At 40.4% G+C, this 15,843-nt stretch overlaps 1 protein-coding gene across 13 annotated transcripts in view; it reads right to left on the bottom strand.

The window, feature by feature from the left end:
* Positions 1 to 364: 364 nt before the first annotated feature.
* The window catches only part of MBNL2 (muscleblind like splicing regulator 2), a 109,915-nt gene continuing 94,436 nt past the window's right edge, over positions 365 to 15,843 (bottom strand). For all 13 annotated transcript variants that reach the window (XM_051608343.1, XM_051608344.1, XM_051608335.1 and 10 more), the window contains one exon: positions 365 to 3,339. In XM_051608343.1, coding sequence (XP_051464303.1) covers positions 3,325 to 3,339 — 15 coding nt within the window. In that variant the 3' untranslated portion in view covers positions 365 to 3,324. The remainder of the gene's footprint in view (positions 3,340 to 15,843) is intronic.

Below are 15,843 nucleotides of genomic sequence, written 5' to 3'. Positions count from 1 at the left end.
CTCAATGGTCAGGTGTTGGCAAGCCACACTGCTGAGATAACCACTGCCTGCCTGCACCCCAGCAGGCAGAAGGGGCATGAAAGGACTCTTTGGGGCTAAGGCCGTGCAGCGTGGCATCCTTGGTGTGCCACCTGCAGCAGGAGAAGAGCACGTGCTTCCTGGTATAGCATCCATGTGTGTCCTGCACTTGCGGATTGCACTTAGGGATTTGTTACTTGAACATGCAATTAAGGAAAAAAATAAAATAATAATTAAACCCCATACTTTTTAAGGACTCCTCCTCCACTTTCTCTTGACTGTTCCTGTTACCCCAGCCCCTCTTCGCAGAGCCGCGCCATGAGAAAGGATCGCCCCGACTCCACTCTCATTTTAAAATGCTTATTTTTATTTCAGTGGTTGTACATTGGGTGAATGAATTTAACGTCACAACAGAAATAGAATGGCTATTTTAACAGACACTAGTAGTTATATGCTGAAAAAGAGTGAATGGAGGGGTTTCTTTTAACTGTTAGTGAAATATTCATCGTACGTGTCGTCAATTATGCTGGATGAGAGAGGCAAACAAAAAGGTATTTTTGGTGAGGTGCTGTATCTTTTGAAGAAAATAAACACTGAGACACCTCAAGTAACTTGAAACCATGTCCCAGCTACAGTATTCACTGTCTCTGTGTTGGCCCATCTCATGGTTCTTTTAGGGGGTTTTATTTGTTGGGTGTTTTTTTTTTTAATTAAACAAAGCATTTAAAATTTAATAATTTTCATTAGACTTTTTTTTTTTTAATATAAACAAAGTTTTGGCAAATAATATTTATACAGAAAAATAGTTTTAGATCTTCCCAAATTTTGAAATAGTCTATAAAATTACTTTATAAATAAATAAAATGCAGAATCTGTTGTACATGTATTTGCACATCTCTGTAATTGCCTCCTTACTGTTAGCATAGGTTTGTACTTGTACAGTTTTCAGGAATATTACAAAGTCATAAAGTCGGAAAGTGGATCTCTTATTAAAAATACATTTTCTCTTTTTGTCTGTCAGTTTATCTGGATGAAAGACCTGATGTATCTGAAGCTTCGTCATCCATGGGCAAAAAATAGTAGTATTGGATTAATTGTAAAAAACATAGAATAACAGTTATTTCGAAACATAAAAAGTTCACACAAAACAATGCCTTGAAGGGTTATCTACATAAAATATTTAAACAACATGGATAATTTACCATTTAGTATTATACAATAAGCTACCCAAATGCCTAAATTAACTATTATAAAAAAATAAAAACAACTTTGACAGATATAGGCAAGTTGCAGTGTCAACTACCTAGTTATAATGACTGAGAAAGTCTACAAATATTAGTGTTTTAATAGTACATAATGGTGATACCTTAACTGCTAAAGTAACAAGTTAAGATACAGTATTTTTCCACAAATTAAAACTAACGCAACGTTACAAGCACTATGTTAATTTTACAATCGAATCGTGATTATTTTTTTCTTTCAGATGATCAAATCTCCAGCTTTATATATAAATAGATAGTAATTAGACATCGGACAAACAAGATTTAGCCCGGAAAATAATTTCCTAGACAAATAATTATATGGTTAGTGCCTTCAGTCCTTCAGAACAGGCAGTGCTGCCAAAGTTCAAAATAGTTTACAATCAATCTGAAGAGGTTAAGTTAAAATACTGCAATCACTAATAATGTCCACATAGAAAACTTATGCTGCAAACAATTATACATAATATCCACTTATAACAGCTGTCTTGTTTTTTTAAACAATAATTTAAAAACTATGTCATTTATGTGATACATGTGCAACATATAAAATGTGAAATATGAAATATTTGGTACAATAGTGCTTGAAACAAATCTCAAATCAAACAAATGAAATTTTAATTATACATATATAATTACCTTGTAAATCAACAAAGTATTTAAAAAAGTAAACAACATTAAAATCTGCTTCATCCATATATATGTATGTATGTATATATAATATGTATATAATTGTATTAAAGATATCTTCATACTTTTGTGACATAAAATATGTTTTTAAAGAAAAACAATTAAAAGAACTACTTTCTTCTCCACTCTAATCTGGTTACAATCTTATAATCCAATTTAAAAAAATGCAAATACAGTCATGATTTATTAAACTGAATCTCATTCTACATTCTTAGTGTTCAGTTAATAGTCTAGATTAAAGTCACCTATGAAGTGACTCAACTGCATTTTAATTAAATTAGAGTATCATACAAATCTCTTCATCTACAGCCTTATTTTTTGCCTTTTCTTTTATTAGTTTGGTCTTTTTTGTTGTTGTTTGATTTTACACTTCTAGAAGTTACTTCTTTACAGCTTGGATCTTTTTTGGTAACCTGACTAGGAGTTTGAAAGATTATTCGCTTCCGGTGAGATTTGACCGTTGGCATCAGGCTCACTTTCATCAAGTCTGATGTGACAAAATTTAGGCACTTCTGCAAAGTCTCTTCTAAAAACATTATAAATATACTCGCAAAATAATATTCTCAAGACTTTGTTCTTTTGGGGATTGAAAGGGGTATGAAGTACACACTGTGCAAATTATTATTATTTTTTAAAATTTTCTTCTGCTATTCTGCTATGATTCAAATGCAACTTCTCCATACAAGCCAAACACCAACCATGTGCATCTAAAGAATTTGTGCTTTCCTTTGGACTTCTGGCTAAAAATATTCAGATTGGCAGGGTGATGTGCAGGACACTGGGCTGCGTTTCACTTCCTCTGCCTTGGAATCAACTCACTAGGGGAGCAAAACCATGACTGTTGTTTGTAGGTTGTGTTTTTTTTTTTTTTTCAACCAAGAAGAAAAACCCCAATCATAGTGCGGGTGAAAATTAAATCTGCAACTGGGATAAGTTTTTAGCCAATACAACTTAATTATTGCTGAGCTCGGAAGATTCATAAACACTGAATCTCACGGGACAAACTTAATTGGACCGTTTCCGTTAGGTATAGTCATGGAGAAAAGACAAGAATTAACCTATGCTTAGAAAATCTTTAAAACTAAATGTTACCCTTTATGTCTTGAAACATCACAGCTGGTATCAGGTAGTTAACTATTTTAGGTTGGAGTATAGTAAGCATACCATATTTAATATTCATATATGACATAGCAGCACTAGCTTTTTCGAGTTTTGTGATTTGTCCGTAAGAACAAATTCTTGACTTAGCATGCAGTTTGTGGCAACTCTAGAGAGGAGGAGACAGGGTAGTATGTACAGTAGCCGTGCTTGGCCGCTCGCAGGGAGGCTTCGTGACACTCCGTTCCGCTCCTGCCGGCTATTTCAGGATTATCTGTTGAGAGAAAGGAAAGCGTGATCGCGCTTTTAGGTGATGCGGGGAGAGCAGCTGGCCCAGCTGGGCGCAAGCGGGTACGGGACAACATTCCCGTGGCCCTCAGGCTGCCTGCGAGGCATTTGTGTTTCACAAACCTGGTCGTCCTCCTCCTCCTGCCCACGTGTCCTCACGGGGCACGAGGAAATGCAGAGGGGGTGTTTTCTGTGTCAAAACAGCAGAGGCCGCACCGAAGCCACCACAGAAGGGTGTAGGTGGGATGCGCACCCTCTGTGTCCCAGCTGTCAGGGGAGAGGGAAGCAGCCCTGGCCTTCCGAGGAGGAGGCTGGGAAGTGCATCAGTGGGTGCCTGGTGTGATTCTCCAGCTCCCACTCTGCTCCCACAGAGTCAGGAATGGCCAGAGGGAATGGGGGAGGCAAGGCCCCTCGCCACTATCAAGCAAAAAAACTGTATGGGGCTGGGTGTTTCCAAAGAGCTTATGTGTCTTTTCAATGCTTATTTCCTAAAAAAAACTATCTGCGGGTCAGCAAACCTGAGAGGTTTTTCATGCTTCCTTACGTCAGGGTACCCAGGGGGCTGATCTTAATGATATCTCCATGCATCTAGATGGTCACTAACCTTGCTGCTTCACCTCCACAATGTCTCAAACGGAGGGTGAAGGAACCATTTCACAGATGCAAACTCTCAAGTTTCCAGTACTGTGAAGGTTAAATGCACAATGTGCCCAGCAACAAACTCAACCAGCTCACAGTAGTGGAAAACAGCCCAGATTTCCATCACCTGCGTGAAACGGCTGTCAGAGAACGTCACGTCAAAAAGCAGGGATGCGACGCTTATCACACCACTGCTAATCTGTGCTCCAGACTTGAGCACAAGTCAGGGAATTAAGAGTGCATTGCCTGCTTTTCCTGTTTAATTTGGCACTCAACCTATTTTTGAAAGCTGTATTTGTAGGTGGTATGCAAGACATTCATGACAGCACTATGACCTACTTGCGTATTACAAAGCTAGACTGCTGCTAAACACAACGCTTATTTTAAAAGGTGTGTGTGGGGGAGAAAAGGTGTTTTGCATGTAACTTCAGCTACATACTACCTCTGACATACAGATTGCCAAAAAGAAACACGCTTGCCTCTGCCTGGAAGGTGCTTGCTGTGGTGCCCTGCCCCATCACATTTTAACACAACCTCACAACCATAACTGCCTTGTTGTCTGTAAATAACTGCCAGCTCCCTGACCACACCTAAAGCCATCTTTGCCAAAAAATCATCTTTGATCACCATCAGCACTGAAAACCTGGTGACACCCGAGGCCCCATTGTAATGGTACTGTACTAACACCTGCTGCTCCAAAAGGCACATCTAAATACACCATACATACAAGAAGGACATGTATTTTTAATGAACTTCCACCCATTGTGAGTTTGTTGGCTTATTGCCTATCTTCTGTTTCCTATTGAAATAACAAAGAAATACCTTTGCTGGAATATTACAGCCATGCCTGTGCAAGCCCTGGTCCATCTACAGCATGGTGATTTGACACTACGTATGAAGAACGTAGCTGTGCTGAAAATAAGAAGTGACCAAGATTATCAGCACTGATATTTTTAGCATATTACAACTCAACATGTCAATGTAATTAATAAAGCAGCTTTAGCTATACTGGGTTAGCCATAATCATGTAACTTTATTTAAAGGATCCTAAGGTCTGGTTTAAAGGGACACAAACTGAAAACTCAGTGTAAAAACCTCAGAATTTCAGACACTGCAGCTGCCTACATCATCTGCCAACTTTTGAGAGGATAAACTTGCATTTTCCTACAGCTTTTTTCTCCCCTTTCAGGGAGACACATCACTGACCCTTGTGCCAAGATGTCCTAGAAGGTCAAACTGCCCCACAAGATTGATGCTCCCAACTCTCCCAGAATGTGCAGCAGAGGAGGCAGAGGGCCTAGGCTCAGGGTGTGTCTTGGGAAAAGGGTAGGACTATCCTTGGTGCTTTGATTTAGCCAAGTGCAACTCACTCCACAGCGTGGGGGCTCGGGCAGCCTGGAAGAGCAAGGACCCATCTCTGCCCTGCTCTAATAAGCAGCAGAGCCCAGGTAAGTAATTTCACCACCTTGTCCCTATTCCTGTCATTTCTCCCCTCCTCTCCAAACTCAGGAAACAGCAAAGACAATGTAAAAGCTTGTCTTTTGTCCACAACTACGTCCTGTTTACGTGGCTGAGGGTGCAGGAGGAGCAGACAGAGCTTTCCCTGCCACGCTTCTCCCACCGCCAGCAGCCAGGGGCTGTCTTGCTCCCACTGCATCATCTCCACCAAGCTGCCGCTTGTGCAGGGGATGGAACTAGGACATGTTGCACCCCAGCTATTTCTAGTACACGTAGGAGTCCTTCTAGGAAAAAAAAAAACAACCCAAACCCTCCAGTTTATCCTTCCAAACAAGCTTCTCCAGTGTGGAGATGCAGAACGGAGGAGCGAAATTTTTTTTTTAACCTCAGCCACAAAGTGTAAAATGTACCTCCTTGCCTTTAATTGTATGTTCACACCCTATTTCTCAAAGGATATAAAGACTCTGACATAGCTACATGCACATGTAGGAGCTTCTGCAACTGTTTTTTTTCACAGTGTCTGACAAAGAAACATAACATGCTGAACTTCTTTACATGAAAAACACGCCGTGAACCTCTTCTGTTTAATCTACAAAGAAAGTAATAATCTGTGATGGGAGACTGAGGCTGCGTCTGCACGGCTGCTAATTGCTCCATTACGAAAAAGGAGAAGCTGCACAGAACATACCAACCAAGGAACACCCCTTCAAACACTTGTTACAGAGCCTGCACTCCTTCGTTACTTGCAAATAGGCCCAACAACCTTCATGTTTGCTACTGTTTGAAGAATTACATCTCAAATTTATATATATATGACTTCTTGTATTTGCAGCGATACTGTTGTATCATTGTATTTCACAGCGACTTGATACAAGTACTGACACTTTTGCCATAGTATGGATGAGCATAAAAAAAGTGAAAAATAAGACTACACAATGTGTGTGGGTACATACACTTCCATGTACAATACATACTTCCATGTACACTTCCATTGTCTACAGGTCAAGGATACTGCAATAAAGCTGCTTCTCGTGGTCTGCATGGATAAGATTGTATCCATATCCACAGGTGTGGGTAAGACCTTCCAGAAAACATACTTCTGCTACTGCAGTAAGATGTCTAATAAGAACATTATTTTTAACAGAAGCAGAACCAGCCTGGCACTTACAGTTTGGGCTAGTAACGCACAGAAGATTTAATTACAGCAAAGGGCATTTTTGAAGGCAATCACAGGCACAGGGTACTTCTTACCTGATACCTGTTTGAAGTGCCAGAAAGCTGGCAACCCTTTAGACTAAAATCACTAACACTTTGGCAATGTTAGTTACTAGGCCTCACTGAAACTGCTAATACAGTGAACCTAAATTTCTACAAACTATCTTCTAACCATCAAGAAGCATTTGCTTTTCCAAATGTTTCAGCTCTTTAGAGGTGGCATTTTCAGCTCCCAAATGCCAAGACTTCAGCTCTTTTCTACCAGAGCATGGCTCTTTTACACCTTTGCTTTCAGGACCTCTGAATAACCACAGTGGTCGTTAAGCCCCCTGTACAACACAGAACATCCCTGAATTTGGCCAGGGCTGCGCCCAAGAGTGACAGAGTTCTGCAGTGCATTTCACAGGAACGACAACCAAGAGAGATCTTACTGCCAATGCTTTAAGCTTCTCTCTAAACTACCAACCCATGTAACACAGCAGACAGATTGACATCAGCTTGGGATTTCCTCAGATGCGGCAAAGGTGGCTGTGAGTGGCTATTGTCTTCAGCATTAAAAAGTAAAATTGAGAATCCCTTTTAAATTAAAGTGGAAATTCCACCTCTGTGAACTCTTCCCTAACACCCAGGTTACTATGCACACTGCTTTATTTGATACAGTTCCCAGAATTAACCAAATTACCTAGAATCATGATTGGGTACTAAGAATTTCCAGACCACCATTTGGTTTGAGACTTTGTTTTGAATCTACAACTCATGAAGCTCCTTTACTCCTGTGTTCAGTTCTCTTTCCAGTCCCAGATTTCTTATACAACAAAAAATGCAGAAAATGTACCATTCTGCTTTAATTTAGTGTACCTGAACTCTTGTTCAACTAAAGATCTGGCAAGGTGGAAAACGTGACTCTGCATCTACCTTTGAGATGTTTATCTTTCAGAAGTGTTGAAATTATTTCTCTAAATTACACTTTGTTCTGTAAGTGTTTATATAATTTAAGGGGGCATTAAGATCATATTTCCACATTGCAAAGCACTTACCCCTCCAAAAATGAACTCACACATAGCAAATATTTCAGACTCCTCAGCCCTTCATTTTAAGTGCAATGTAGTAGGAGGAGCTTCTTGTAGACAAGGTTCATCACAGATTATTTCAGAAACTTGTATCTCAGCTGATCACCCTATTCTGCATCTTCCTAGCCTACTTCAGGCAACTTATTTTAGCATGAGACAGGTTATCAACTCATGAGGCTTTTTTCCCCTCCACCAAATCTAAGAGTTTGCAGCAAACAGTTCACACTGAGGTATTTAACTTTCAGACACCTGCATCAGGGCAGATGAATCCTACCTCAGTGACATTTTCTATTTTCATGTTTTTCACACAAGTAGCAGACTGGTCAGATATATCTAGGGTATACATTAAAACAACAGATATTTTCAGAGAGCCAATTCATATCAGGCTGTCTCATAACTTCTCCTGCTTTCTAAAAATAAAACTAGCATAAAAAAATAAAAATAAAACTTCCCTTTGACATGAAACCCAAGACTATTTATATTTCTCCATGCCTTTGGGAAATGCCTCGATGTCTTTAATTTTCTCTTGGAATGCTTTTTTGTGGCATGCACCTTCTCCTTCTTCTTCAAAACAAATCACTCTTGCATTTTTTTCCAATAAATAAATAAATATTTATATTTTAATACATTTATAGTAAATATTCAGACACACAGAGAGTAACTCTTATCATATCAGTTATAGTTGCTCCTACTTAATTTTTATGTAGCCTTACAGATGGACTTTTTCTCCTCCTATTCTCCATGGCTTCCACAGCAGCACTTCCATGGAACTGGCTTTCCAATACCCAGCCCCAGGACTCCCACTGTCACTCCCCCAAGGGACAGGATTTTCCCTGACCTCAACAAAATGACAGGTGACCTGCCTCCAGCTCTCACGTGCATGAACAGCAGCCTGCCTGCTCCCAAAGCTCTGGGTGAAAAGGTGCTGGGGTACACATGCCTCATCTCCCCCACCTTAACTATTGGTCTGCCCCCTTTCCTGGTCCCGGCACTAGCTTTGATCATAGAATCACAGACTGGTTTGGGTTGGAAGGGGCCTTAAAGATCATCTAGTTCCAAGCCCCTGCATGAGCAGGGACACCTCCCACTAGACCAGGTTGCTCAAAGCCTCATCCAACCTGGCCTTGAACAGTTCCAGGAAGGGGGCATCCAAAATTTCCCTGGGTAACCTGTTCCAGTTTCTCACCACACTCACAGTGAAGAATTTCTTCCTAATGTCTAACCTAAATCTCCCCTCTTCCAGTTTAAAGCCATTATCCCTCGTACTCTGACTACCAGTCCTTGTAAAAAGCCCCTTCCCAGCTTTCCTGTAGCCCCTTCAGGCACTGGAAGGCCACTGTGAGGTCCCCTGAGAGCCTTCTCTTCTCCAGGCTGAACAACTCCAACTCGCTCAGCCCCACCGGAAATGCCTCTTGACCTACTGTCTGCACTACACTGCAGATCTTGTCACAGCTGCAAGAACCTTCCTTCTTTCTCTGCACCAAATTAATTTGCACATTCGTGCAACCACCATCTCACCTCAGGCCTGCCTCACTCATCTGTCCCTTTCCACTTTCAAAATTCATGGTCACGACTTCGTACACCCGTAAAACTCATGTCAAACTAGCATCTTTCTACAGGGTCATCTGCAAACACTGAAAAGAAAACAACGTGAATAAATGTATCCCTGAACAAAACCTAATCACGTTAGAGGGACCTGCTGAAAACAATTTGTTACCCTGCTCTCACTGCCGAACACCACTTTCTTTTTCCCACTCTCTTGATGGCCAGAAACATCATTTGCATTTCCAGCATATTATGAATTAATCCATATGTGCTTTGTTTTTCTCTGTAACTGTGGACCTCTCCTCCACTCAGGGGTGAAGCAGGATTTTTCTCTTATTGTTTCTCCATTAACCCAATGCATCCCCAAAACATTTGTCTACTTTATTAATCAATAACATGACCTCTGATTTGTATATAAAGGGTGAGATGTCTAAGCCACAGATGATCTCCTTGGTTTCCTGCCCATACAGTAACTAATAGAGGAGGCATCAGGTTCCTCCTGAGTGCTGGAGGTCCAGTTTGCTTGGCTTTCTCATAGCCCATAGCCTGACATGGTGATTTATGTGCCCTGCTCTATCCTCTCTTTTCCTCCCTAAAACTGAGCGTCCCAAGTTCTGCCTGTCTTGTATTTTAATAATATACCTCTGGAAATGGCTGAGGGTCAGATGTCCCTGCTGTAGTGGACACATTTACTAGCACATTTTTCATTCCATCAGGCACAAACTGTTGGCCATCAGACTGTCAAAAAGCTGACAAAGACCTTGTCTTAATCCAGCTCTTCATGATGATCTAAAGAAAAGATCAATGCAACTATGGGATTCCAAAGGGATCAAGGGTTCAACAGCATCATCTGTCTCCTTTAATATTCACAAAGTCCTGAAAGAGACTCCAAAGCCTCTTAAGCTGCCAACTGCTTAGCATGTTTATGAGCTTCAATAGGTATTTACTCAAATAATAATGAATAATATTCAAGTTCAACTTAATATATATTTATTCACTCTGAGAAAACAAGACTAGTTGTTTTAAAAATGAAAGCAATCTGGCTTTATTTATTCTTCTTTAAAGTAATAAATAATGCAGTGCTAAAAATTGATCATAACATATTCTAATGTATTCTACCAAAATCTGTTTTTAACTAATCACACAGGCAGTGCACAGATTACATAAGAAATGGGAAAACTGCTGCTCTAACACTTCAGGAGCACCTGTACAGTAACTATTTTGAATAGCCACTCAATTTTACCTTTCAGCAGCTCTGAGCTACTGCAATCATCTGTGTTTCTCACTTCCTACTTTCAGGTAATTTTCCTTCTCTTCTTGAATTTTAGGAACTGCCAGAATAGGCTTAAGTAGAGGAACAAGGAGCACAAAGGAGTGAAAGGCCAAGCACAAGTTGTGCATTATCTGTGAAAATACCTGTACTTCTCTTGTACAGGGACTACTTCTCCAAACGTCCATTTTCTTAGATGTCCTCACCTAGCACTTTTTCTTTTTCTTTTGGGGTTTTTTTTTTAACAAAATCTGCTTTATATTTTCCTTACACATCATGCATACCTAAATCAAGCAAAACAAGACTGTCACTACCCATGTGGCATCCCTTCAGGCAAACACAGCCACCGCACGCAGAGCAGGGCCAGCACTGCTGCAGCTTCCCCAGCAGCAACCACCCCACTGAAACCTCTCCCCTCCCAAAACCTGGAACTCCAGTTCAGACTCGCCTCCAAGCACGAGATGGTCAGCTGCAGCATCCAGAACTTAAGTCAGACACAGAAAGGTACAAAAACTTACTTCATCAAGGCTACTCAGACACCAAACTTGTGTCAGTTTCACAGAACTCACTATACTTATAACTTGTCAGAGGAAATTCATGTTCCTGGCTTTTGACTGCTTACCACTTCCTTAATTTTATTCTTATCTGAATGCTCTCACATAAACAGACATGCACATACTATTGTGTGTCACTGCAGATAGTATTGCACCAAAAATGCAGTCAGTCAAAGCTAACTAATCTCTGCCTCAAGCTGAAAGTCACGACAGGGACAACAAACAAATAAATAAATGAGTAGATGTTTCCACTGTGGTTATGTAGGCAGCCTCCTGCACACTCAAAGCCAAAGACTGGCTTTTCTGGTGGGCAATAAATCATCCACTGGGATAAAAATATGACATTTGTTTATTTCAAGGGAAAATAATTGTAGCAGCTAGAGATGCCCAGCTGCAATTATTTCAAAGAGCAGAATCCCAAAGAAGTACATCTGGAGCTCTGCATTGCACTGTATTGTTAAAATTTTATGATGGAACAAAACAGACTCACATGAGCTGTATGCACATACTAAACAAAATGAAACAAATTCCTTTCTCCAAAAATGCCTACAAAATAAGACTACCTCAACAAAATTTCCTATGTTTAAACAAAAAAATACATGTCCCAAAAGCCTTCTACTCAACGTGTCAATTCATTTATTCAATGAACACATTAATTTGTTGAATTGAAAGCCAGAGCACAAAAGGAAGTTCTCATATCAAACATAAATACATTATTTTAGTTGTAATTATATGAAAGCTGAAACACTCTGGAACAGGAAAGGGAAAAATGCCTTGATTTTTTGTTATATAAAATAAATGTTGGCCTTTGCTTACTGCTCCTCTTATGCGACACTGCCATCTAGCAGGCGACCAGAGGAAGTCAATTTTCAATCCTCTACAAAGGCAGGGGGTCGTAAGAGGGGGAGAATTTCTAAAAAAAAGTCCCAGATTTTCCATTTCTTCCCACTGGATTCTTGTATATAAGCATGTGATCTAAAACTCTGTATGCAAGCCTGACAGAAGTCTTCATCATGTACACAGAAACAACACTACCTCAAAAGGCCAAAAAATGTTATTAAAACAAAGACTTGGTTGAAGTTTGTATGAGACTTTAAATAGAGCTCCTTCAAATTTTCCAGGGTAATCTTTTGTGTTTGCTTGTTTGCTGCCTTACAGTTAAACTAAGTTTTGCCATATATTTTGTAACATCAGTTCCAAGGCAACTTAAAGGGTCTTTTCTTGACACTGCTTGAGACTTGTGGGCTTTAAGACTGGAAACTCTTACTTCTTCAGTCTGCAAACTGTTAATTCTGAGAGTTATGGCTACTTACATGTAACTTGGTGTCTTCAGACAAGGTAACTTGATTGAATTGAGGCTTGTGATTTTTGGGTATCTAGGGTAAAGATTTTAAACTGAAAGAGGAGAGATTCAGGTTAGATATTAGGAAGAAATTCTTTGCTATAAGGGTGGTGAAGAACTGGAACAGGTTGCCTAGGGAGGTTGTTGATGCTCCATCCCTGGAGGTTTTTAAGGTCAGGTTGGATGAGGTTTTGTGAAACCTGGTTTAGTGGTAGGGTTCCCTGCTTATGGCAGGGGGTTGGAATTAGATGATCTTTAAGGTCCCTTCCAACGTTAACAATTCTATGATTCTGTGATCTAGTATGAAAGATGGAGCAAGCCCATTATGTTTGCCTTTCCTAACATGACAACCTATTGCTATTCAAATATCTTCTGTGGAGAAATTACTCTTCATGATCAAGGATCGTTCAGATTCATTTTTCCAGCTTGGTGCAGATACAAGGCAAGATATCCAGTCCTGCATCCCAGAAGCCAAAGCTTGCTGGCACCTTTACCTGGAGCAGCATGACACCATAGATGGCCTCATTAAATGCTCAACACTGCTCTGCACAGGGCTCACTTCCTGCAAACACCCCCTCTGATAATGTGTCTGAAAAAGGAACCTATTTTTCTATCTCCTTGGTTGGAATTTTTCATTCAGATTGCCTTTTCTGTTGTTAGAACAGAAATTTCTACAGAAGTATTTAACGTGGGAATTTGTGGAATTTCTAGAGCATAAAGACAAAAAAGAAAGACAAAAATACTGTTTAGATACTTATTACTCACAGCAGAAGTGCTTTCCTACCTGTTTCCCCATTGCCCTACAAATGGCAATTAAAGCTTTTCTGTTAGTGATCCTTAGAATCACTAACAACAATTTTGCATGAGCTCTTATTTGTAATGTTGCTGTACACCAGCACTAAAGATGTAAGTAACATTTGTTTTCCCTTCCCAACTTTGTTCTCAAAGGCTTGCTTTCAACCAACAAAAAAAGCTGTTTCCTACTACCTTCCAGATTTTCCATTTAATTTTCTCAGTATACTGCTACTCTTCTCCCCATTTAGAAGTTCAGCACGTTTCCACAGTGAGTGAAGAGAACGCAAGACAGAAAAAGCATTCTCAGCAGCACTGAAGACAGCTCTCTAACCTGCCAGAAGGCTTCCTGGGGTTACATGGCTTGTCAACTGGAGAGCAAGGCCTTTTTGGGGACACCAACGAATATATGCAAGAGGGAGCAACTGGCCTGCTTTATGCAGAGGAAGAAAATAGGTTGAGTACGTGCCACAAGACATTCTGGTCTAAGGGGAATCTACCTCCTCTGAGAGTGGCAGCTGCCTTTGCAGGCACCTTGGCAAGGAGAGGTGCTCTGTTGCTGCATGTCCCATTTCTCCTCCCTCCTCCCTCCTGAGAGAGCTTCCATGCATGGCATCTCAAATCCCCACTAAACATTGGGCATGTTTGTATTTTATGCCATCTTAACTACTTTTTGAATTCTGGGGCAAATATTCTAATCATCCTTTTGTTTGTGGCACTCCAATGTAACATAACTATTTCTATTTTCACTTCATTGTATTATTACGGATTTTGACACAACTGAAGGCTACTGAATTATTTCATAATTAATATCTGCATAATTACCACCTAATTTAGTGTGAATGCTGATACATAATTTAAAACAGCTGTGCTAGATAATCACAAGCCTTAGCATGAAACAGCCTGTTGATCTTATATTTCTTTTCATACACTGCCTACAAGTATTTCACTTTTCTATGGGATCTGCCCTTTAATTTTTCTTTCTTGATTTATAGGCACATAACCAGTAGAATAATTTCGTCACTAAATAACATCTTTAAGCAGCATTCTCTGTAATGCTATTTTTGTACTATCAGTCTTTGGCCCATTTTCATTGCTATAGAAAATAAAGCCACATACTGTTCTGTACTGAAGTGACGAAAGACTATTTTCTTTAAAGTGATCTGGAATTTGGTCATTGCCAAGAACTAAGGAAGCACCCATGGCATTTGAGGACACAGAAATGCTGGTGTCTAACCTCCCATGGCAGTCAATATGGAGATATAACATAGTCAGTGCACCAACAGAGCCAGGAGATCACTTCATGTCATCACCCACTGCAGGCTCAAGTCATTTGCTCACCAGGCTTTTAGTACCATTTGGACTAAGGTCTCCTGCCTGCCGTCCAGCTTCCAGTTTAGAAGTGTGCAGATTTGTCGGCAGGTCCTGAACTGCATCTGCCAAGCTCGTCAAAATGTCTTGAACAACCTAGACATCCAAGGTTATCTTAGGTCAATCATAAACGTCAGTAGACACATGTTTAGGCAACTGAATCAACCCCCACGTGACTTTTGAAGGGTAAGCCAGAATATTCTCTGCCATTTCATCTCACTGTGCTGATAATCTTCACAATCTAAAATAGACATATAAACTTGTAGCTTGCATCTAGACATCCATACTCAGACACCATCACCTAAATATCTTAATTTTGGGCTGAGCCCTAACCTCTTAATTCCTGTAGGACTCACCAGTTCCTACATGTAAATGAAGCAATAGTAAGGTTTTCTATTCAGAAATTTAAAGGTCCCCAAAACAATTGTTAGCATTATTCAAAACTGAAATTCAGTTTCAGCATTCAGAATATCACCTCTCTCAAGTTATGTTAGGATAGATCACCATCTGTGAAATCTTACGGCTACTTGTGAGTGAAGCTGAGTGGTAACAGTTCCCTTGCTTGCTTGAGTACTGCTAGTCCACCAGCTACAGCAGTAATAAAAGCTCTGTTAAAGATCTCTGAACTATGTATATATTTACACACAAGTACTGTATTAATATTTTAAGTCAGGTGTTTTACATATGTCTGCCCACCTGCATGCACTAGAGGGAGCTAGGACCAAACTCCATGCATACAATACATGCCCTACCACTGCTTCTCACCATCATTTCATACTTCTTGGAACTTTGCTGGTTAGATCCTTCTTTGTCAGCCCCCCCAAGCAACAACTGAGGGTAAGCGAGGTTAAGCAGCTGTGGCTCCCAGCCCCACTCTCACGGGAACAGCTGGAGCAGTTGTAAAGTGCGGAAGAAGAAACAGGGAAGGAGCTTTCACCTCTGACTGGTCATGCTCCCAGAATCCTCACAAACCTTTGGAAGTCCACCTACTTTCCACTTGAAATCACAAGCTGAAGTACCCCCTACATCCCCTCTCATCACAGCCTGGCAGCTAGAGTAAGCAGGAACACCCCCTCACACAAGACATCCACATGGAGTGAGTGAACAGCAACACCACCAGCTCTTGTATCAATTGAGTCAGTTTTTAATCAGGATTTGTAAAACAGGATTTGCTAGAGCACCTCTGCTCCGTCCTGTTTTCATTGCACTGAGCCAAAGTGATTCTCCTCCCCTC

Source organism: Apus apus, chromosome 1 (genome assembly GCF_020740795.1).
Source record: "Apus apus isolate bApuApu2 chromosome 1, bApuApu2.pri.cur, whole genome shotgun sequence".
Classification (NCBI taxonomy): domain Eukaryota; kingdom Metazoa; phylum Chordata; class Aves; order Apodiformes; family Apodidae; genus Apus; species Apus apus.
The sequence above is the reverse complement of the archived record's forward strand: the minus strand, read 5'-3'. Positions and strand labels throughout refer to the sequence as shown.